The sequence below is a fragment of the Macaca nemestrina genome, chromosome 7, assembly GCF_043159975.1.
Source record: "Macaca nemestrina isolate mMacNem1 chromosome 7, mMacNem.hap1, whole genome shotgun sequence".
NCBI classification, from domain to species: Eukaryota; Metazoa; Chordata; class Mammalia; order Primates; family Cercopithecidae; genus Macaca; species Macaca nemestrina.
Genome location: NC_092131.1, coordinates 43,238,609 through 43,263,240, shown reverse-complemented (window position 1 = coordinate 43,263,240; position 24,632 = coordinate 43,238,609). Strand labels below are relative to the sequence as shown.

Below are 24,632 nucleotides of genomic sequence, written 5' to 3'. Positions count from 1 at the left end.
CATCAAGGTGCCCTGAAATGGGGCTCCCACCTCCTAAGCCCCGGAGTGCTCTAGGCTGGGTTTGTTCCCTGAGCCCAAGACTGTTGGTAGGGCAGCAGGAGTGGACGGGAAGTGGGTGAAGCCCTCCTCTTGCCAATCGGCAGCGAGCTGGCCTGTTAGGGATTGGGAGCAGCTCCCCTCCCCAGTGCGAGAGAAGATTGGTAAGCTTGCTGTGCCAGGATGCCAGCCACTTGGGGGCCGGGGTTTTGTTTATTTTTAAATGTTCATGAGGAGTCAAGGGCTGCCAGCCATTGTCTTTACTAAACACGAGGCACAGAGATGAATGAGAAATGGTACATATCCTTTAGGAGCTAAGGATCTATCTAGCAGAGGAGAGGAATCTGGCATGAGGGTCTCTACCGATGGGTGAGTTTCTGGTATACTGTGGGTGCCTAAGAGGTCGGCGATCACAATAAACAAACCACATAAAAGCCTGGAGGGTTCCTGTAGGGATGTTCATGAGATATGCATCTCAGGTGGACCAGGTGGACGCCAGGCACAGAGCAGCCGCCTGTGGTACCTTTCAGGACAGACCATCAACCTGCTTTGGAATTCAGCTCAGGAGCCATCAATGCTGCCAAGGGCAGCTTTAGAGGAAGTTAGGGGGTAGGGGAGCTGTACTCTTCACCCTTTCTTAGGTTGGAAAGGGGGCCACTCTGTGTGGATCTGGCAGACAGGGGAAGGGTGACACCTTGGTTCCAAAACAGCTTGTACCTTGCCGACACGCTTGCCCTCCACTGCCAGCACCTTCATCTTGGAGAAGTAGTGGTAAAACGCCACCACATAGGTGATGATGGATTTCTCATCAGGGTTTTCCGTGAAGACATCTGTTAGGGAAAAGGGTGTACTCTCAGGACCAAACTGGAAGCCAGGAAAGTCAGGCTTAGAGGATTTATCCCTCATTCCTCCAGCTTGAAGTTCAGCTACAGGCACAAGGTGACAACCAACAGAGCAAGAATGGAAGAATGTGATGAAATCCATTTTAGAACCACAAATTACAAAAGAAGAAAAGAAGAAAGATCCAAAGTCCATCTCCAAACAGACCAGGCAGGCATGGGAACCAGCATGGAGCAGAGAAGCAGGCCCAGAGCAGAGCCTGGCCCGGCCACTGCCCCTCCCTGTGCCCACAGCTTGCCCAGCACCTGGGCCGGCCTACAGAAGTCCTGTGGCTGAGCTCCTCTAGCACAGCGAGTGCATCCCTCATTGCTGCAGCAAAGCTGGCAGGGGTGGGTGTGGCTCACCTTCGGGGTCGAGGAGCGGGATGATGCCCAGCTGGCGCTCAGCCACATCAAATGCGTGCTCCAGGTTGTGCCGGGCATTGGAGTCCTTCAGCTTATCAAAGTCGATCAGGTCGGGCCTGGGGACAAAGCTGGACTGTGAAAAGGGAGTGGCCACAGCATCCCCACCAGCAGGGCAGCCCTAGCATGAAGCAGACACTGTGCAGAGGCAGGGAGTTGGTCGGGCAAGAGGAGTGAAAGGAAGAGACGGGAGCAGAGGAGAGGGGGCAGGTGTGAGCCTTGGCACATGAGGGAAGTGGGTGGCAGACACGCTGCGATTTAAGGAAAGTGGGGGTGCTGTGGAGTGCTGAAGGGGACAGGAGAAGGAACAGCGGAGGTCACATTTCTGTGACTCCATGTTAAGTGCAATGTGTCCAAATATTCCCAGGGAGGCTGTCTCAGTCAGTCCCCGTGGCTGTCCCCTCCCTCTTACCGGTGCTTATGTATCAGGGCATTAAAGGCCAAGCCATCCTTCCAGCTGGAGGTAAAGTTGGTGACATTGACATGAGGGTAGCTGCATCCAAGAGAAACAGTAAGAGCTAAGAATTAGATTTTTCGTAGTCCCAAACAAGTGTACAAACTGAGGGCCAATATACTAGGAAAGAAATGGAACTGTCCTTTCTTGAGCCAGGTCACCAAGTGGGGGCAGCAGCTAAGCCACACACACAGGCTCCTCCATCAGATGTGAACACCGCACAGACCCCCCAGTCTGCCTGCAGGCAGCTTTGGAAGAGAATCCTGTATTCCCCGCCTCAGAGAATCAGCTCAGCACAGACTTCGCATCCATTACAGGCAGGCAGCTGTAGTTCTGGACGATGATATCTAGTGTCCCTCTGGGGATGGCAGTGCTCGTGGGGAGCAAGGGGCTGGTGGGGGATGTGCTGACAGCTGGTTCCCAGGGCATACCCTGCCGTCTTCATCTGACACCACAACAGCAACGCATCCTTGGCTGTTTCACGACCTTCCTGAGTTGGGACAACAATGTCCTGAATCTGAAGGTAGGAGAACGAGAGAGATTTGACGAGAATTCGCATCTGGATCTGTGCCTTCCTGCTGTCCCTGGGAGGCTCCCTCCCTCATCCCTCTGCTGTAGCTGCCAGCCCCACAGCAACACCACACCCTGAGGCCCTGGGCCCCAGCAGCCTGTTTCCCTGCCTCTGTCAGCCAAAATGGCGCAGGGATGAGACAGCTGTAACTGGATAACTCTAATAGAATGTGGAGCATCAGTGACGAGATGCCCCGATTCCTCCTCTGGACGTGCAATGCCCCTTGAGGCTGTGGAACAACATGAATGCTGGTGAGTACTGCACTTTCATTAGCAGCTCCTCTTGCCTTTCCATTCTCCCCAACTCTGCTGCTATTGTTGTTCAATTTTACGCATCCATGGAGAGTGAGATCGGACATCCAGGACCACTTGGTTGAAGTCTTTAGTCCGTGAGTTGTATGCTGTCTTCTTTCTCCTGCCCTCACCTCCTCGGGCAAGGTTCTTTCTGTCCCCCTGTTTTCCTCCCCTTCCCCTTTTTAAATTTCCTTACAAATTATCTGGACTTTGAATTTCAGGGTGAGAAGAGAAAAGTTTCTAACTGGAAAATATACACACGGATCCTCTATACAATTTTTGCAATTTCTGAATCTAATTATTTCAAAAACCAAGAAGTTACATATGTAGGGGGAGGAGGCTAAAAAGCTAATCTTCCAGCCAGATATCAACCCAGCTACCAATTGATTTCTATCTTCTCCTTGAAAAGACTATACTACTGAGTGAGCAGCTCCCCCTTAGCTTCAACGATTTGGGGTGATACAAGCACTGTCCCACATGGCAGATTTACAGACTCTCCGAATGTGCGCTAACATCCCCACTCTGTTCACCATTTTAGAAGATTCCCAGGCCCTGTGCAGCCTTGAGGGCTCCCTCGACTTCCTCTGCCCCCCAGGAACCTACCTGGAAGCGGAGGATGATGGTCCAGATGAGGCCCAGGACCAGGCGGTGGTTGCCGTCTACAACGTCATGGGAGCCCATGTTCTCCAGGTGCACACGCTGCTCCTTGAGGAACTGGAGAGCCTTGTCCACGTTCTCCAGGCAGTGGATGCGCATCTTCCCCTTGGTGGGCTTTGGCTGGGGGACAGCAGTGGCCCCCGTGGGCATGGAGGAACTGCACAGTCATCCCAGAGGCTACAGCCTGGACCAGCTCCTGTCATAAGCACCCACTCTCCACCCTCTTGGCCAAACTCCAAGTCCCATGGTCATTCATTGACACTATTCAGTGCTTTCCTTTCAGCAGAGATTCCCTCCAACAAGCACCCAGAGATCGGCAACCAGGCTGCATCAGTGCCCTTCCAGGGCTGAACAAAGCCCTCTGAGTGGGCGATAAATGGCATTTGCATAAGATAGCATAACATATGGTTAACTGATCACTTACTATGTGCCAGGCACAGTTCTAAGAACTGTTTACTGCCAGTCAGTGTTAAGAGTGACTTTTAGGTTGGTGATTGATAATGGGTTCATCCCTGCCAATCAACCTTCACCTCTCCCCTGATGATAACTGCATCATCTGATGGGTTCCCCATGGTAACTCTCTCTAGTGGAATTTCAATGCAGGTTGAGAGGTAGAACTTCAGCACGGAGCTGAAAAGGCATTTCATTCAAGCCTTTTCATTCAGACTCTGAGGATCTCAGAATAACTTCATCAGGTACAGGTATCGTTGCCCTCATTTTACACATGGGGGAAATGGAGGAAAAGAGGGTCCTGCCTGACAGGCCCAAGGACACAAAGCTTACTCTGTGCTGAGCAAAACATAAACCTTCACCTACTTCTCCTTTGGGGTCAACAGTATTGCTGGCGGCTTACAACTGAGACAGCCTCTAATAAATTTCCACTTGCAAGGGTGGTAAAACACAGCAAAATGGCTTCCACACTTTCCTCTTGGTTTCAAGAGAGACGCATCTTAGCCCAATAGGCAGACTGAGGGCCAGGCCATCACAGGCCAGCTACAGATGCCCAGAGCCCAGTGTGAAAGTCAGGAGCTCTGCATGGCTTCTGGGAGAAGCATGAAGGGGTGGGAGTGGTCAGAGGAGGCAAGAAGTTCTGGGAAGAATTCAGAGAACCCAGTCAGCCACATGGATGCTTCCCATTCTAAGTATTAGAGCCTCCCAAAGGAGCAGAGAGAAAACTGGGAAGGCCATGAGAACTTGAGATGCCCGCAAACCATGCCTTTGCTGAAGAGGGGCCGATGGCAGCAGCCCCGGGGCCCACGGAAGGGACTTTACCAGCATCTCTCCAGAGAGCACCTCCAGCAGCTTGATGAGCATGCGCCCATCCCGCAGGTCCTTGTAGAGATCGGTGATGCGGCAGGACACTCGAGCCAGGTGCGAGTTCACCCATTTTGTGAAGGTCTTTTTCTGAACAACTTCCCGCTCATCTAGGCGGAGAGAAGAACCTTGGTGAGGTGCCTGAGGTTGGCAGGGTCCATGTGACATGGGGCCAAGGGGTTTTACCTTAAGCCCCATGCTTGCCAGAGGAGGTCCACTCCCTTCCTGGGAGCATTTGCCATCAAGATGTAGCAATACCGGTCCACAAGCCACCAGAACAGAGGCAGTAAGGAGATCACTCCCACTGCCATCATATTCTATGCACAGTATCAGGACACTCCTAATTCAGCATCTGTTTCCCTGTATCAGTCAGACTACTCTGTACTGTTGTGCCACTGAATTCAGATTTCAATGCCAGGATTACCCATCCACCCATCAAACATTCCCTCTGCCTAGAATGCTCTCTCTGAGCCCCTCCACTCTGCCCCACCTCCTTCACTTAACACTAATTCATCCTTTAAGAGCCGGTGTAAATGGCACTTGGGTTGCATCTCCCCTCCTGTGCCCCGCTCCCTGCATTTACATTTCCTTCTCTCTCTTGGATGCTCCCTGAGCCCAGGGAAATCTGTCTTGGTCACCTGTCTGTCTCCAGTGTCTGGAACCTGGCACACCATCAGTACTCCATAGCTGTATTGTGGCTGTCTGTACAAACATTGATTCTGTTCCTATTATGTGGCAGCACTGTGCTAGGCCTGAGGACGCACAGAGGTAAAACAAATTTCCTGCCCTCAAGGAGTTCCTGGTAGGGGGAGGAAAATGATGAGCAAGGGAACAGGATATGTAGCATGTGTGATTCATGTGGGGGTAAGGATAGTGAAGGTTTGGGCTGAGGGCTGTCCGTGGCATTATGCTGTCTTTCTCACCCCTGGGAAGGTGACATGACATCCCCACCCTAAATCAGCATCAGCCCAAGCCAAGCCCCTGGCCCATGCTGTACCAGATCAGGTGGGGTACTTCTTAATGCCTCTGTACAAATAATGCTGGTGGTCTGTCCAAGTGAGGCATGAGCATTACCTGGGGAAGCTCGGACAAGATGCTAGAGACAGGACAGAAGACTGGGATGGCACAAAATAAAGGGAAAAGGATAGGGGAGGAGAGAGGGAGAAAAAAAAGAAAAGTAGCAGAAAAGAAGAAAAACAAGTAAGATAGAATTGAAGGTGAGAAGAGAGGAGTGAGCCCTCTCTGGATTTATGAACAGTTTGGTGGCAATTGGCTTCTGGGCACTTAGGTTTGAAGATTCAGGGCAGGAGGTGACTTGGCAGTGAGGCTGGGCCTGGAGGTTGTGGAGGATCCCTGGGGAGGGTACATGGCTGGGTGGGGGAGATCACAGCCAGGACGCACCTGGAGTGGCCTAGCCAGGAGCGGTGTCCGCGCGGTAGAAGCAGGCTGTGTGCTCAACTGAGCCTCAGCCGTGAAAGGGCTGGCTTTTTAAATTATTAAATATCTGATTCAACAATAACAAAAAGAGGAGCTCAGCCAGTTCTGCCTCAAGGGTAGAATCCTGGCAGTTCCTGAGGCTTGCTGCATCAGATGTCTTCCTGTTTCATGGCTATTTTGGTATTAGGAACTCAGACCCTTGATTCTTCTGTGTACCCATAGAGCAAATGTTTACCATACAACCGTCAGGTGCCAGGCCCTGGGCGGCAGTGGGGAACTCAAGGACAAGACCGACGGTCCCCATCCTTGAGGCAGACAGAGTCTATTATAAATATGACGAGGGCTTGAGTCATACATGAAGAATTCTACAGCAGCCATCTAAATAAGACTTCCAAGAAGAGGAAAAGTACTACTACCGACTGTGTGAATCCTAAATACATGTAGAGTTTAAACGGCACTCATTTTTTCTGGGCCTCTGTGCAAAGTTTCAGCGAGAAAACTCCCCTTACCCTTTTGTCAGCAGCAAATTAAACCACTTTCCTGATTTTAAATGCTGCTTCGGCAAAATGTAACTAAACGGGGTTTGATGCCATACTGGACGGAAAGCAATTACATTTATTCTGGGGCATTTTTAGATTCAATAGAGCCAGCCACAGTCCCACAGTTCTTTCCCTAGAAACCAGATCTATTCTTTAAGTAGCTAGCCCTTCAGGTCAGGTGCGGAGCCTCTGACTAAGGGGGGTAAAAATGTTAGCCCCTTTAGATGTAGGTGTCCCCCAAAGTGAAAGTATTGCTTCCTCCTACTCCTGTCGTTAAGAATGCAAACAATTCATTACCTGGGTGCTGAGACCTATTTATCTGTGCTTGGCAAAGGGTAAGGGAGTGCCTCTAGCTGGGAACATGGATTAATTCTAGGCCACTGGGCTGGTGCATTTATTAGTGCAGAAGTATCAGAAAGCACCCTTGGATCTCCCCAGTTTTCACCACATGAATGATGCCCCCTGGACCCTCAAACATGGGAGCCTCAGGTTTTGAGCACAGGCAGGTGGCCTCCTAGCTGCCTTTTATTTGAAGGCTGGAGTGAAATCACCCAGAATCCCCAGAGCCCCAAAACGCTTTGCAATGTTGAGACACGGAAATATTTCGAGAGGCTAATGATGATCGGAAGGGGAGAAAAGGCCCCTGGGTGGGAGGCATTTCCATGAGCTGGCTGGCTCCAGCCGCCTGGCATTGGTGTGCTGAGCACATTCACTCCCTCACAGCCCAGACGCTCATCCCGTGCCTTCCAAGTGCAGGAGAGGCAGGTGGCCTGGAGCCAGCTAGGCTGGGAACCCCGGTAGTGTGGACAGGAAGAGAGGTGGCTGTGCACTGGGCCTGCTGTCCCCAGGGGACCCAGACCATCCTATTGGGACCCACCATGGGAAGGAGGCCTCAGCACAGCCCTGCCAGGAGCCAGGCCTTATTTCCAGAGCCCTACCCTGCCAGTGCAGGAAAGGGGGTGAGTCCACCAGCATGGACTGGTTCACAGCCTCTGTTGCCATCAAACCCAGCATCCCTTTCCTTTCTGTTCCTCTTTTCTTTTCTTTTCTTTTTGACGGAGTCTTGCTCTGTTGCCAGGCTGGAGTGCAGCAGCGCTATCTCGGCTCACTGCAACCTCCGCCTTCTGGGTTCAAGTGATTCTCTTACCTCAGCCTCCTGAGTAGCTGGAAATATACGTGTGCGCCACCACGCCTGGCTATTTTTTGTATTTTTCACCATGTTGGCCAGGATGGTCTTGATCTCTTGACCTCGTGATCCTCCTGTCTTGGCCTCTCAAAGCGCTGGGATTACAGGTGTGAGCCACTGTGCACAGCCCTCTCTGTTCCTCTTTCTTTCCCTTTCCTTCCCAGGCTGTGGCCATCCTCATTCCCTGCTGTGTGTTAGGCCTTTGCCTAGAAAACTCATCTTCCTCCCTGATCAGCTCTGACCCAGAATTATTGTCTGAGTATGGGGACTGGGTGACTTAAAACCCTTCAAAGGTTTAGTTTGAGGTCAAATATACACCCATGACACTAAAACCCTCAAATATATTTATCTAGTAATAAGTGAGTTCGTACATGGAACGGGCTGGCACAGAGAAAGGTTGCCGTCATGTGAACTTTCATTGTTATCGTCACTACTACTGCTGCTATTACTAGTGGGCCCTGTCCTAGGTGCTGCAGGGGCGTTGGGCAGCTCACTCTCCCCAAGGCCTTAAGATACAGTTGAAGAAACAATACTCAAACCCACCAATTAACTTTTGCAAGCACATAAGAAATAAGTGGCAGTTCACTTTAATAACACAAAAGCCATCACAGGGTAATACTGAATTCCATATCAGATACATGACACATATGGTCAATGCTCGAGGGTTCCAAGAAGAAAGAGGTCATTTCCGATTGGAGTGGTCGAGGGGGGACCTGGTGAAGAAAGCCACTTTGGATTGTCAGAAGGGGAGGGGAGCCAGGGAGACAGAATGAGTCCAAGCAGACAGGTATAAAAAGCCAAAGCTAGGCCGGGCGCGGTGGCTTATGCTTATAATCCCAGCATTTTGGGAGACTGAGGCAGGTGGATCACCTGAGGTCAGGAGTTTGAGACCAGCCTGGCCAACATGATGAAACCTCATCTCTACTAAAAATACAAAAAATTAGCCAGGCATGGTGGCAAGCACCTGTAATCTCAGCTACTCAGGAGGCTGAGGCAGGAGAATCGTTTGAACCCAGGAGGCAGAGGTTGCAGTGAGCCAAGATCCTGCCATTGCACTCTAGCCTGGGCAACAAGAGCAAAACTTCGTCTCAAAAAAAAAAAAAAAAAAAAAAAAGGCCAAAGCTTATTCAGGGGCTAGGGCTAGAGGATAGCTACAGGTTAGAGAAAAAGCAGGTTTTGGGTTTATTTATTTATTTATTTTGAGACGGAGTCTCGCTCTGTCGCCCAGGCTGGAATACAGTGGTGCGATCTCGGCTCACTGCAACCTCTGCCTCCTGGGTTCAAGTGATTCTCTTGCCTCAGCCTCCCAAATAGCTGGGACTACAGGTGTGCACGACCACACCTGGCTAATTTTTTATATTTTTAGTGGAGATGGGGTTTCACCATATTGGCCAGGCTGGTCTTGAACTCCTGACCTTGTGATCCGCTCACCTCAGCCTCCCAAAGTGCTGGGATTATAGGGGAAAGCAGGTTTTAAACAGGATGTGGAAAGCTTTAAACGAGAGGCTAAGAAGTTTAGATTTAATCCTAGAGGCTGGCTAGACACAGTGGCTCACGCCTGTAATCCCAACACTTTGGGAGGCCGAGGCGGGTGGATCACGAGGTCAGGCGATCGAGACCATCCTGGCTAACATGGTGAAACCCCGTCTCTACTAAAACTACAAAAAATTAGCTGGGCATGGTGGCCGGCGCCTGTAGTCCCAGCTACTCAGGAGGCTGAGGCAGGAGAATGGCATGAACCCGGGAAACGGAGCTTGCAGTGAGCCGAGATCACGCCACTGCACTCCAGCCTGGGTGACAGAGCAAGACTCCATCTCAAAAAAAAAAAAAAAATTTAATCCTAGAGGCAAAGGAGGCACTGAAGGTGTGGTAAGGTCATTTCCTGAAATATGAATTTGTAAGGCCCGCAATGTTAATAAAGATACAAAATGTTTCAGATTACATCTCAAAGGAAGTATGCAAAATCCATACAAAGAAAACCTTAAAAGGCTCCTGAGGCATGCACAAGAAAATCTAGACAAACGGAAATGCACGCTGAGGTCTTGAATAAAAAACTCAACATCATCAAGATATCAATTTACCCTAAATTAATATATATTTAATAGTGTTTTAAATATATTTAAATTATACAATTTGAATTTGTGGGATAAAAAGACAAATGATTAAAAATTTCACTGAAAAAACATGCAATCAAAAATAGGAATATTCCAAAAAATAAGAGTACTAAAGGGCTACCAACCTTTCCAGATGTTTTGTCTATCAAAGAATAGTGTAAACTTATAGTAAAACTGTGTTGTACTAGCATATGAAAAGATGGATATATCAATGGGACAGAAATAGTCCCAGTACATACTGGCATTTAATGGCTGATAGAGATGGCATTTCTAATAGGAAGGGGAAAGATGAATTACTCAATAAGAGTATTGGCAAAACTGGATGGACAGGCAGGAAAAGTTAGTTACATTCATACCTCATACTCCAGGATAATTTTCATGTGGGTCAAAAATTGAAATGTAAAACACAAAACTATAAAAATACCAAAATAAGGCTAGGCGTGATGGCTCATGCCTGTAATTCCAGCACTTTCGAGAGGCTAAAGCAGGTGGATCACTTTGGGTCAGGAGTTTGAGACCAGCCTGGCCAATATGATGTATCCCCATCTCTACTAAAAATACAAAAATTAGCCAGGCATGGTGGCGCACGCCTGTAATCCCAGCTACTCAAGAGACTGAGGCATGAGAATTACTGGAACTCAGGAGCTGAAGATTGCAGTGAGCTGAGATTCTGCCATTGTGCTCCAGCCTGGGTGATAGAATGAGACCCTGTCTCAAAACAACAATAACAACAACAAGAAAAGATCAATCATGGTAAATGCTTTCTACAATGTTAGCGTAGGGAAGGGCTTTCAAAATATGACACAAAATCCAAAAGCCATAAAATAAAAATTTGAAAGTTCAACTACATTAAAATAATGTTTGTGTTGGACCAGGCATTGTGGCTCATACCTATAATCCCAGAGCTTTGAGAGGCCAAAGTAGGGGGATCACTTGAGGCCAGGAGTTTGAGAGTAGCCTGGGCAATATAACAAGATTGCATCTCTACAAAAAAATTAAAAAATTAGAGGGGTGTGGTGGCATGTACCTGTAATCCTAGCTATTCAGGAGGCTGAGGCAGGAGGATCACTTGAGCTCAGTTTGAGCTATGTTGTAAGCTATGATCATGCCACTGCACTCTAGTCTGGGTGAAAGACTGAGACCTACCTCAAAAAAAAAAAAAGTTTGTATTGGATAAAACACCATAAGCAAAGTCAAACAAACGAGGAAAAAAATTTCTAAAGGGCTAATGTACTTAATATACAAAAGGGCTAATGTACTCAATATACAAAAAGCACCTACATATTAACAGGGAAAAAGACCAATAATGTGAACAAAGAGTTAACAGAAAAAATTATAAGCATCTCTTAAATGTATAAAAAAAAAGTATAAAAAAAAGTACAAGTCACTCATAATAGAGGTCCAAATTAAAAGCCCACGTGCATGCACACACACACACATGCAAATACACAATCTAATAATGGTCCTTAATTTGTTTGAACAAACTAATCATAAAGACATTTTTGAGACAACTTGGAAAATCTGAATATCAAGCATGTATTAGGTTATATTTTTAGGGAATTATTGTTAATTTTATTAGGTGTAATAATGGTACCATGGTTAGGTGGAAAATGCTCATGTTTTTCAGAGATACATACTAGAGTAATTAGGGGGAAATATCGTATGATCTTTACTTTACTTTAACAATGCTTCAACCCCCAAAATAGATCAGCAAATATAACAACATATCAACAATTGTTAAATTCAGGTGATAATGTAATGATCCTATTATATTTTTGTCTCTACTTTTTTATCAGTTTTTAATTTTGCATAATAAAAGCCAAGAAGTAAAATGAAAATACACGAACACACTATGTTTCACCTATCAGCTGGGCAAAGATCAAGAAGTCTGATAAAATACTTGTGTTGGCAAGGATGTGGTGAAAAAACATTCATGTGTTGCTGGAGAGGGTATAATTGGCTCAACCTCTATGAAAGGCAATTTGGCAAGACCCCTCAGAATTACAAATGCACATGCTTTTGGACCCAGTAATTCCACTTCTAGGAATTTATCCTACAGATCTATTAATACACTGGTAAAAAAAAAAAAAAAAAAAAAAAAAAATCTACATAGAAGTTGGGAATTCATTGCATTTTTAAAATTTAAAATCTTTTGATAACTTTTTTTAATTAAAAAAATAGGCCAGGCGTAGTGGCTCATGCTTGCAGTCCCAGCACTTTGGAAGGCCGAGGTGGGCAGATCACAAAATCAGGAGTTCCAGACCAGCCTGACCAACATGGTGAAACTCCCTCTCTACTAAAAACACAAAAATTAGCCAGGTGTGGTGGCAGGCGCCTGTAATCCCAGCTACTCAGGAGGCTGAGGCAGGAAAATCGCTTGAACCTGGGAGGCGGACGTTGAAACAGTGAGCTGAGATCGCGCCACTGCACTCCAGCTTGGACGACAAAGTGAGACTCTGTCTCAAAAAAAACAAAGAATGTGGAGGCTGCTTATATACTAATATCAAACAATCATCAAGATACATTGGGTGAGGCCGGGCGCGGTGGCTCAAGCCTGTCATCCCAGCACTTTGGGAGGCCAAGACGGGCAGATCATGAGGTCAGGAGCTCGAGACAATCCTGGCTAACATGGTGAAACCCCGTCTCTACTAAAAAATACAAAAAAACTAGCCGAGCGAGGTGGCGGGCGCCTGTAGTCCCAGCTACTCGGGAGGCTGAGGCAGGAGAATGGCGTGAACCCGGGAGGCGGAGCGTGCAGTGAGCTGAGATCCGGCCACCGCACTCCAGCCTGGGCCACAGAGCGAGACTCCGTCTCAAAAAAAAAAAAAAAAAAAGATACATTGGGTGAGAAACATAGAACAGTATATAGTAAAAAAACAAAAAACAAAACTACAGCTGGGGAAAAAATATAGACCATGTGCTTATATATGCATAAAATATTTCTGGAAAGATACACAAAAAATGATTAACAGAGGTTGTGGGAAAAGAACTGGATGTCTGGGGGACTGAGGTGGGAGTAAAACTTGTTATTTGCCCTTTTATAGCTTTTGGGTTTTACTTACTGGGTGTATATATTACTTCTTCAAAACAGAAATAGATATATTTTCCTTTTCCTTTTTTTTTCCTTTGAGACAAAGTGTCACCCAGGCTGGAGTGCAATGGCACCATCTCGGCTCACTGCAACCTCCACCTCCTGGGTTTAAGTGATTCTCCTGTCTCAGCCTCCCGAGTAGCTGGGATTACAGGCATGTGCCAACATGCCCAGCTAATTTTTGTATTTTTAGTAGAGACAGCGTTTCACCATGTTGGCCAGGCTGGTCTCAAACTCCTGACCTCAGGTGATCTGCCTGCCTTGGCCTCCCAAGGTGCTGGGATTACAGGCATGAGCCACCGCGCCCAGCCTAAAGAAAATACTAATATGTTTTTCTTTTCTTCCTTTTTCCAAGATAGCCTCATTCCTTTTGTGTGCTTTCCTGCCTTAGGGATTTTTCACCAGGCCAAAATCATAAGCATTTTTAACCACCTGAGCCCATAAGAGAAGTGAAAAGGAGAGAGCAAGGCCGATGGCAGAAGCACTGGCCCCTGGATGCAAAAGGGAAGTGAGGTCTGTAAGGAGCAAGGAACGCTCTGCCTCCCCGACCCCCACACAGCTCCTGTCTGAGGTTCCGCCCTCTGAATACTCTCTACGGGGGTTTAAAGCATAAATGTCTCCCCACAGGGTCACGGCTCAGTCTGTTTCTTGTGTTACTCCTTCGCCAGGCTTCCCGTGGGTCCTCCCTCCTCCCTTCTTGGTTAGCAGCACACCAGCCGCCAGCCCCACCCACTCCAGGACCTGCTTCACCCCCTGATGTCACGGGCATCTGGGAAGTTCACCATCAAAAGTCCCTAGTGGGGTTGTTTTAAAAATAGGAGCCGTCCTTAAACCAAACGGTAAAGTTGAAGTATCTTATCTTTGGAAGCTTCGTCTCCCATTTCTGGGTCCATCTATTTATTGCTTCAGTGGCTTTCTATTACATTTCTTGAGGGTTTTGTGCCTATCCCTCCTTTTTCTGTTAAAAAAAATTTGCTTTCAAGAATAGAAAATAGCAACCTAAATAATCAAAAACAAGGGATAATTTAATATTTTGGTATATTAATGAGGATACTATTAAGGTTGTTAAAGAAATTTCAATGACAGGAAAGGATATTGTAATGTATTTTGGGGGAAAATTAAGATTTTCAAACCTATGTCCTAATGCTGGGTAACTTTTTTTTTCTTTTCTGTGTTTTCTAAAATATTTGCAACGGACATATATTGCTTTTATAATATGAAACGACAGGTGCCATAAAGAAAAATAGGATATAAAGTTCATAAACCCTGAGGACTAATAGATGAAAAGTAAAAAAAGTTTCTATCTCGAGGAAGTCTGCATTTTCAGTCACTCACAGCCTTAAGCTAGAGGTAAAACTAGTAGGTCAGAAAGACAAGTAGGAGCAAAGGCACCAAGGGAGGCCCATGGACCACGAGTCTTCTGAAAACAGTCATTTCATGCTGAGCCCTTTACAGGTTCACAACTTGCGATTTTTCTCCTTCTCATGCCAAGAAGCCAAGAGCTTAGGGAACCAGAGTGAGCCATGCTTTGTTTTGCCGTTGTTGTTTTTGTTTGTTTGTTTGTTTTTTGAGATGGAGTCTCCCTCTGTCACCCAGGCCGGAGTGCAGTGGCACGATCTTGGTTCACTGCAACCTCCGTCTCCTGGGTTCAGGTGATTCTCCTGCCTCAGCCTCCCCAAGTAGCTGGGACTACAGGCACGCACCACCACACCCAGCTAAATTTCTTTTTTTTTTTTTTTTTTTTGTATTTTTAGTAGAGGCCAGGTTTCACCATGTTGGCCAGGCTGTTCTCAAACTCTTGACCTCAGGTGATCCGCCTGCCTTGGCCTTCCAAAGTGTCTGGATTATAGGCATGAGCCACCGTGCCCGGCCAAGTGAGCCATACTTTAACAGCCATGAACTTGTGGCAAACCTCAATGACACAGATGCCAATCCACAATAAAGCCTAGCATGGGGCAGACTCTCAGGGACACATCATAAATGATGATGACACAAATTCTACTGTTTCTGTTTAACCAGTTTGGAGAGGAATTTTCCTTTCAACCAACTTTCATCACACTGGTTTTGTGAACAGCTATTTCCCCAACCCTTAAGGATTTGCAACATAGCTAGGGGTGATTCTAAGATGGAAGTTTAGGATGCTTACTACATATCTTAAGATGCAAATGCAAGAATAAAGCCCATAAGACTGATTTTAAAGTGGTCAGAAGCCGGGTGCAGTAGTGCATGCCTATAGTCCCAGTTACTTGGGAGGCTGAGCTTGGGGTATAGTAATTCAAAGGGAGACAATATAGCCATTAAAATAATTTGCATGTTTGCTGACATGAAAAGATACTCATAGCATATTGCTACATGAAAGAGGGTCTAAGATTATACTATTATAGATAACAATATATACACAGACCTATACAGTCATATACAGTCATACATCTATAGAAATTAAAATGTCTATATGAGACATTAACAAAATCTCTACTTTTCTTTATCTGTTTTTCTCATATTTTCTATATTAAATATATATTCTTGTTAACAAAAATGTTAAAAAGATATCGAAGTAAATATCTTATTGCTTTTTTATTTGTTTATTTATGTTTTTGAGGCAGAGTCTCCTCTGTCGCTCCGGCTGGAGTGCAGTGGCGGGATCTCAGCTCACTGTAACCTCTGCCTCCTGGGTTCAAGCAAATCTTGTGCCTCAGCCTCCCGAGTAGCTGGGATCACAGGCATGTGCCACCACACCCAGCTAATTTTTTGTATTTTTAGTAGAGAAAGGGTTTCACCATGTTGGCCAGGCTGGTCTGGAGCTCCTGGCCTCCCTGCTGGGCCTCTCAAAATGCTGGGATTACAGGCATGAGCCACTGTGTCCAGCTCTTATTGCATTTTACATAAAATATGATCTTTATATATTATTGCAAAAGAAAACAAGTTATCGTAGACCAGTTTAAATCAAAAAGTTTTTTTTATTTTTGAAGAAGGCTAGTTTTCATCTGGAGTTTAAAAATGATAATGGTTTTAGAATGGCAGGGAAGAAAAAGGAGGTCATATTCAAAGCCCCTCAGGTGGCAATGGGCAAGTGCCTATGTGTGTGTGTGCATGTGTGTACATGTATGCAGGTTTGGGGAGTTGGGGTGAGAAGCAGTGAATTTATCCAGAGCAAGGCAGCTGCAGGACAGTCTAGGGAATGTGAACATTATAGTCCAGGTACGTAACAGCCCGGAGGTTCCTAAGTAAAGCAGCACCTCCGGAAAGTGTGCTGGAGGACAAAGATTCTAACTGTCCTGTGTAAATGGGACTGGACAGGGGAGAGGCAGGAGGCAGGAGGCTCAAAAGGCTGGTGTTGGAAGGAAAAATGGGAAGGGGCATCTCCGGGGGGCCGCAAAGGAGCACAAAAGGTAAGAATGAAGAACATTCAGTAGGGTCCGCGGGCTGCAGCCCAAGCAGCGCTGTGATGACTTTAAAGCCCTGGGATCCTAGTCCTGTCCTGGCCACTTCCTGGCATTGTGACCTTCCTCATCTCTAGGGAGATGACAACAGCTATACCCTGCCACTTCACAGAGTGGGTGAAGAGTCATGGAGATGACCTGAACAAAAGCAGCTAGAACATGAAGCAGTTGCACAAATATCAGGCATGGTTGTCTTGCATGCAGGTGGTGGCTGCAGAGAGAGATTACACTCTCTGAGAACATGGGGCTGCAAAAGTCAAGACAGTCCAGGACTTGGCCTCAGCCTAGGTGATGCCTTTAGTGAACAGAGAGAGAGTTTCTGGAGAAGCACCGATTTGCTGAAAAGGATCAGTTCCCTTCCCCAGGCCAGGAACCAAAGCTACATGGTTCAGGGTAAAGAAACACATTGTCAATACCACTCCATAGGTGGCTTCTGCTCAAACTCTCAGAGCTAGAAGAGCATTGGAAATCATCTAGTTCAAGCCCCTGGTGTTACAGGTGAGGATAAAGAGGCCCCGAGGAGCAGAAGAGTGACTTGATCAAGGTCCCCTAATGATAGAGGCAGGAGGACAGAAGAGTGATATTGCCAGGTAGACCATTTTCTCCTCACCTATGGGTAACAAGCTAACTCAAACAGCATCTTCTCTTTACCGGACTTCTGCACAGCCTCCCCACAACCCGTTCTCCCTACAGAGGGTGATCCTTAGTAGTCAGAGCGAGCCCTAAAAACCCAAATCTAACCATGTCATTTTCCTGCTGAAAGTACTTTGATGGGCTGGCAGCAGCTCCTACCCTCCACCCTCTACTGAAGGCTCAGCTCCTGTCCTGCAGCCCACAGCTAATGCTCCCTCTCTTGGACCCTTCAACCTCACCACTGTTTTGCAAAGAACTCCCTCCTTAAACTCCACAGCCACCCCTTTCGAGTTTTCCTCTGCTTCCTGCCCAGGACCTTGGCAACGCTGGTGGCCTATCAGGCCTGTGAGGTGGCCCCTGCCTGCCCTCCTATCAACACCACCGACCCTGTGCTCTGACTCAAACATGCTTATCCCCTGACTGAGCTGCAGTTTATGTTACAAACTTTACAGTTCCCAGCAAATCTTCATAGCATTTGTCATAATTTGCCGTGCACATGTGTCTATGCATATAGACGCATGTGGGATTATTTGATCTACCTCTGTCTCACTAGACTGTAAAATGAGACTCTCTGGTTGATCTACTTTCCCGAGTCTGAAGGCCAAAGGGTTTGGAGGTAAAATGCTCGCAGAGACTCAGCTGCTACTAGCCTCCTTGTCACTCTCTCTCAGTGACATGTTATAAAGGGAAAATGGAAAATTGCTACAGATGCTCTGAAAACAACACCCTTGGCACCTCCTCAGCCAAGCAGCATGTGGGGGACACATGGGGCAGGGAGAATGGGTGCTGGCTGCTCCTGAGAGCCATAAACACAGTCAAGGCCTGGGGTCAGAGCTTGCCCTTGGGAACAAATCCCACAGAAATGTCCCAAAGATGGAGGAGGCTATTAACATGGTTCACTCAGACTACACTGCCGGGGGAGAGAACACAGTCTTATTATTAACCTCAGCGTATTAATATTTGATAAAGCATCTTCACAATGATAGATAGCAGTCACCCATAGAAGGGAAGCAGCCTTGGTTCTGTAAAGAGTTCTGAGAGAGGAAGTATAGCTTTTATCAAGAGTGGTAAGGGGACAATGGAAGGTTTTATGTCCTGGGCAGGGGAAACCGGCCCTGGGCCACACAGTGCAGGTGGCATGCTGACATCTCTTGCAGGTTTATCTGCACAGGTAACTGGCAGGTTTATCTACACTGTGTCCTGCCTGGGGGCAGGGGGACAATCTCACCATGGCTGACCTCCCAGAGAAAGCTGCGGATCCAATTTTTTCCCTCTGACATTAAAATGGTTGCTGACAATGATAGCTATTTCTGTGGCTAGTACATTTTCCCAATATGTAGTCTCTAAATAAAACTCCATTTTATGTTTTGAAATCTGAGAAGAAGAAAACATTACAAACCTCCCATTAATGACACTACCATCTTTGTTGGTTACAGGTATCCGGAGACAGATATGGGGGGACCATGGACAACTGGCGCCTTGCTCTCCAGCAGCTGCACCTGAATCTGTCAACTTAACAGAGAAGCTACTGATACCCATCCAGGGTGGTGAGGCCCTGCTCCCTGAGAAATCACTCACCCTCTGGACACAAAGCCCTCCTAGGCAACCGGGGCACCTGAGATCAGCATCCTCCTGTACACAAGGGGAAAGGGGTCTGAGAGAGAGGCCAAACATGTCCGGAACACTCTCAGGCCCTCAGCAGCCGTCAGGAAAAGGCCTCTACCACCCTCCCCGGGGAGTTCCTGGCAGCCAAGGAGGTGGGCGGGGAGCAGGAGCATCTGAGGAATGTCCGCTACCACAGAACTTAACCTCGGGGCCTGCACACTGTGGGTCCAGAAGACAGTTAAGGTTCAGAGTGGCAGCAACTATGTGCTTCAGAGTGCAGGGACACAGGCTGTAGTGCACCTGCTGTCCTGCAGCAGTCTCAGAATTGTCCTCAACCAACCTCACCCCTCAGCCTCATCTCTCTTCCGGGAAGAAGGCTACAAAGAGACAATGCAGGAAGGAAGGTCATCTCTAGCTTGCCGCATCACTTGGATTTGAATGTAAAGGCAAAACCTGAATAGGTAACACAGATCTCTATACACCTGGTTTTAAAATGAGAGGCCCTGTGTCGTCTATCCTTTGGTGATTGCTCCATGGGCCAAAGAACAGGAGGAAGACTGAGAAAGAACATGAAGGCTGTGTCTCCCACAGGCTCTTTGCAGGAGGCTCTGGACTGCTCCCTGTACTGCAAGATGCCTCTGTGAGCCGAGAAGCTGTAAATCACGCAGCAGGCGGCACATAGGATGCCGGGGGCCAAGCTGTGTGCATGGGTAAGGCAGGGGAGTGGAAGGAGGGAGGGGAGGGAAGAGAGAAAAGGGGAGTGAGGCTCATGCACAGGGCTTCTCTTTTGGGGCATCTTTCCATGGGGTTCCTCCACTCCCTGCTCTCCCAGCTGGGCCACATCTACCCTGAGGCAGTGTCCTCACTGGAGTCACTGGAGTCTGTACCCAGGTGCCGGGGAGGGGAGGAGTGTGCAGGCAGGCAGGCAGATGCCTCCTCTGGGGCGAGGAGAGGGAGACAGAGGGCGGGCATTCTGACTGGTAAGTTCCCTGCAGCCTGCAGTGCTTCATTCTTCATCCAGACAGCCACGAATGCTCTTCTGGCAGCTCCCAGTATGAAAAGGGGAAGGAGAAGAAATGGGGCTGTGTGACAATTAGGGGGACTCTAGGAGATAGGGGGAGCCTTTCTATTGAAACGTGAAGGCTGGAACCTTTTGGAAGGATAGGAACTTGGGCTTTTCAGTTGCTGCTCTTCCTGTAATCCCTCAAAACAGGTCTAGAAAGTAGGAAGGTGCCAGAGGCAGTCATTGAAAGAGAGAAGCATGGTCTCCAGCCCAGGAAGAAGCCTCAGGGCTATCTGCTACTTAACCTCATGACAGGCGGCCAGTTTAGAGACTGATGTTAAAAAGCTAAAATCTGCTCAGGGAGCTACAGGGCAAATATTCCTGCTGGGATCCCAGCCCTCCCCTTGGCATTGCCAAGGTCAAATCCACCCCCTTACAGGAGCCTTCTGCAACATTTTCCTACCCATCTTCCTTTTCGCTTTAGTTAGGCCGACTCCCAGTTTCATACAGAAAGTCATTCATTGTGGAGAGAGGTCAGGTTTTTATGTACGAGGACAGATTAGCCAGATGGCTTGTTTCTTTAGGTCCAGGAAGGAAGACCTGGGAGTGGTATGAAAGGCAGAATAGGGAGTATTTCCTTCGGAGTTGAGAGGAATTTTACTTAAGAGGCAGAAAAGAGCACATCCAGTCACCCAAATTCAGGTCTTCCAACCATAGGTCATTAAATGGAGATGGACCTAGAGAAACTGTCTCATCTGGAAAAGCATTTGACGAGACCATCATCCTTAGGTTTCTTGGGCCTTCCATGTCACCCAGTCAGATGGCAGAGACACAGCCAGGGTCATGGACTGAATAGTCTTATGGAGAGAGAGACCTGCATGGCATGGGGCTTCATCTCATGGGCATCAGGTCTGGGGGAAGGGGAAAGAGCCCAGAGCTCCAAGCACAAACATTAGCCTGATTTCCTTGGTCCCTGGCTTTTTCTTCCAACTCAGACTTCTGAGGCAAAGGAGGGTGGGGGTTAAGAAGGAAGAAACAGGTCCCGGAACAGGCCAATGTACAACAGGCAAGGAAAAAGACCAAGCTCATGATCTTGAATGTCTGAAGTTGGGAAAAGAGAAAGGACAGAAAACACCTATGGGGAATTTTCTTAGTACTAACATTATCTAACATTCACCTAGCATTTTATTATTAATAAAAACTTTCATAAACTTTATCTTATTTGCTCTTCACAACAACCTTGAGAAAATACTATCATCCCTATTTGATAAAAATGGAAAAGGAGTCAGTGATCCTCCACTGCGGTGGCATTAAAGGCGGAATCAAGACTTGAATCTGGATCTTGTGACATGTTCCTCCTCACCCCAGGACCTTACATTTCTGAAGAGGATGCCAGGCCAATTTCCCCTACTTTACCACATATACCTATGAAGCAGGTCACTGCTATCTTCTAAGCAACTCAGGGCTGAATCCCCTCCTTGCCTTAATATTCCTGTGAGTGGGAGAATGGCTGAGAGCTCCTGCTCCCTAATGTTTCTTTTGAAAGACTGACCCCTGCCTAGGCTGTTAAGGTGGCCCCAGTGACAGTACTAAAGGGAAAAAAAGTCAAGACTTTGAGACTAGGAAGGCTGACATGCTCCCTTTCTCCATTTTGCCTACCCAGCAGAATGGGCACATCTGCCACTCTATTTAGACCTTTCCAAAGCTTTAGCTCAAGCCCAGATCACCTAGAGTGGACTCTCAGGAGAAGGAAGCCAGTAACCACTTAGGTTGTTTGTTTTTTGAAAATCTTGAAAGGACCTCAAACTTGCATGTTTACTTGTTGGCCAGATGTTCTGAATCGTTAAGGCCCAGGCATACAATTCTACGCTCTGTGGCTTTTACTCTCCCCAGGGGGCATTCAGATTCTCTGGTAAGTCAGATGCATGCTCCTGGTGAGGCGTAGGCTCAACTAGGCACAGCCAATGTCAGCAAAGGCTCTTTCCTGATCAACCTAGGACTGACCACTAAGCACAGAGTCTTGCTCTGTCACCAGGCTGGAGTGCAGTGGCATGATCTTGGCTCACTGAACCTCCTCACGTTCAAGCGATCCTCCTGCCTCAGCTTCTTGAGTAGCTGGGATTACAGGCATGCACCACCATGCCCAGTTATTTATTTATTTATTTATTGTAATTTAGTAGAGACGGAGTTTCACCATGTTGGCCAGGCTGGTCTTGAGCTTCTGGTCTCAAGCCATACACTTACCTTAGCATCCCAAAGTGCTGGGATTATAGGCATGAGCTACCACGCCCAACGCCCGGCTTTGTGCTTGGCTCTTTAACGTATCTCCACCAACTTCCCAAGCAGCTCATCAGACCTGGCGACAACACACACAGGCCAACCGGAGAAACCAGGGGCCCTTCTGCCTGCCAGAATTACACGCACCCTTCAGTTCCCAGCTCAAAGGCTGCCTCCTCCATGAACTGTTCCCTGATTCTCCCTGCATCTCTTCCTTGGCTCTCTTATTGCTGTTTAATTTATGTGCTCTTCCTACAGTTCTCTAATTCCTCTCATGCTAATTAATTGTGAACATAGTTCATTTTTCCCTAATAGATTGTGAACTCCTGAGAGACAGACACTATATTGAATTCATCTGTGGTTCCCCTCTCCCCTTTCACGTTTGGTCAGGGGTTTAGCTTTAAACATAGTAAGAGTACAACAAGTAACTATTAAAATAGAATTTACTTTGGTTTCTTAAAAAAGATAAAAGGATCCCTGCACGAAGTCCAGTCCCCACTTTTACCTTGCTTTGGCAAATTTTACGGAATATGGTACCCTCTCCCTCCACCTGGATCACCAGGGTCATTGCAGCTAGATCCAGCCAGCACAGAGATATAAGAAGGTAAAACCAGACTGACAAAGCCAATGGTTCCAAGTCTGGTTGGCTTCAATTAATGTATACAAAAGCAATGGATCACTGCTATGGTCTGTCCCCAAGGGAAACCAAGGGAGAATTTTGTGGGGTCAAGGAGGGTGAGAAGGAAATGAAGGAAGAAGAAAGAGAGTTTCCTATAAAGAGCAAGGACACCAGTGGTGATGAGTGAGACCCAAGTGGATTCCTTGTCATGATAAGGGAGATGAGACACTGCAGCATTCCCTTCCCAGAATGAGAAGCCCAGACACTCCAAGGTGTGAGGTCATTATGGTCCCAGAGGGTCCAGGGCCTGCTCAGGCTTCAAGATCAGCTGGGGACTGTGGTATCTGGGAGCTGAGTGCAGGGAGGGAGGATGGAAGAGGATTACTACAACCTTCAATTTGGACCATAAGGTATGGGGGCAGTGGGAGAATCACTCCAGACAGTGTTTATGGGGAAGGTTGTGGTCTTCTTAGAAGGTGGAAGACAGGAACAGTCAATGAGAGGGAAACAGGTCCAATGTGGGCTGCTGACTGGCGGATCAGGGGAAGGAACCCAGCCCCCACACGTACACACACAACACCATGCAACTCCGCCTTTCTTACTGGCCGAGGACTTAAGGTCGGAATATAGTTATCCTGGGTCAAGTTCAGAGAGGCGATACGCACAGGAGTTGGGGGAAAAAAAATCCCAAGAATCAGATATCAGCCAACAGGGAGAGGAGAAGTCATTTCTATTAGAGATTTAAGATATTCTCCACTCCCATCTTCTCTCTCTCTCTCTCTCTCTCACACACACACACACACCCCGAGAGAGAGAGAGGGTGGGGCTGGAGAATATCTTAAATCTCTAGTAGGAATGGCTTCTCCTCCCCCTACCGGCTGAGGTCCGATTCTTGGGATTCACACACACACACACAAACACACACACACACACACACAGAGAGAGAGAGAGAGAGAGAGAGAGAGAGAGAGAGAGAGAGAGAGAGAGATCTATTATGAACCTGCTAAGCAAAAATCTAATTCCAGCTTAAGGATGAAAGGTTTCATCAAGAAAATCCTTCCTGAGGCAGTGGCAAGGATGTTATCTGCTCTCGATTTCCTATCCAATCACTCCTTTTGGGACCACAGAGAGGACGACAATTCCTCTCTCCAGGCCTAGGCAGGAAATCGGGGTTAACCAGGAGGCCCTGTGTACCTGCGCCTGGCTGTCCAGCCCTCAGACACTGCTTTGCCCAGACTCTTGTACTTCTCACTTTGGCCGCAGGTCACTCAGGACAGATGCAGAGGGCAGGCCCCACCTGGTCCCAGCTTCAGCACCTCCTCGCTTCTCAGAGGCCCTTGGGGGCAGAGGCTGCCAGAGCGTGTGCTCCCTCCCAAGGGGACCCCCACCTCCCTGAGCCCGGCAAACATGTCTCCATCACTGCCATGCCAGGGCTCACCCAACACACACGGAGGATCCACACTAACTGGGGAGGGCTGTGAACCTTGTGATTGGGAGAATGCCCTCCAACCCCTGTGGCCCCAAACAGTACCTGCCAAGGCCTTGATCCGGGACCTCTCAAAGAGCCTGGCTGAGCTGTTGTCATTGTCCAGCTCGTCGTCTGGGGCATCCCAGCGGGCATTGATCCGGCTGTAAGGTGGCTGGTTGCCCACATTTTCAAACTCTGCGGCCGATGTCATGTCAGCAGGCTCTTAGCAGCTCGGCCTGCCTCAGTCTTCATGGAAGGATCCCTGGGGGACGGCAACACAGTCAGAGGGTTAGCTCTCTACCCGCTCGGACTTTTTCTCAGGGGAAACTTATTCGGAGCATCCAATGTGAGTAGATTCTGGCGGGAGCAGCACGCCGTGTCATCTGCCTGGGCATGCTTCCTACCCGGGTCTCTGGGTCGTTTGTTATAAAATATTGCAGCAGCAGCAGCAGCAGCAGCAGCAGCAGCAACAGTACCGGCGGCGGTGGCGGGGATGGAGAGCTGCATGTAGCAAGGGTCAGGATGGCCAGCAGGTGGAGACGTCAGTCGCAGCCGGCCGCTTCCTCCAGACCCGCCGCCCCGCCGCAGGGAGCA

The 24,632-nt window shown here is 47.9% G+C and overlaps 1 protein-coding gene across 1 annotated transcript in view; it reads right to left on the bottom strand.

Annotated features, from left to right (window-relative positions):
* LOC105473699 (spectrin beta, erythrocytic) overlaps positions 1 to 24,255 on the bottom strand; it is a 79,096-nt gene extending 54,841 nt beyond the window's left edge. Inside the window, exons 1-7 of the mRNA XM_011727630.3 lie at positions 24,102 to 24,255; positions 4,585 to 4,736; positions 3,259 to 3,432; positions 2,223 to 2,308; positions 1,750 to 1,830; positions 1,281 to 1,396; positions 754 to 866 (exon numbers count right to left, since the gene is read on the bottom strand). Of these exons, the coding sequence (XP_011725932.2) occupies positions 754 to 866; positions 1,281 to 1,396; positions 1,750 to 1,830; positions 2,223 to 2,308; positions 3,259 to 3,432; positions 4,585 to 4,736; positions 24,102 to 24,249 (870 nt within the window). The 5' untranslated portion in view covers positions 24,250 to 24,255. The remainder of the gene's footprint in view (positions 1 to 753; positions 867 to 1,280; positions 1,397 to 1,749; positions 1,831 to 2,222; positions 2,309 to 3,258; positions 3,433 to 4,584; positions 4,737 to 24,101) is intronic.
* Between the last annotated feature and the right edge of the window lie 377 nt (positions 24,256 to 24,632).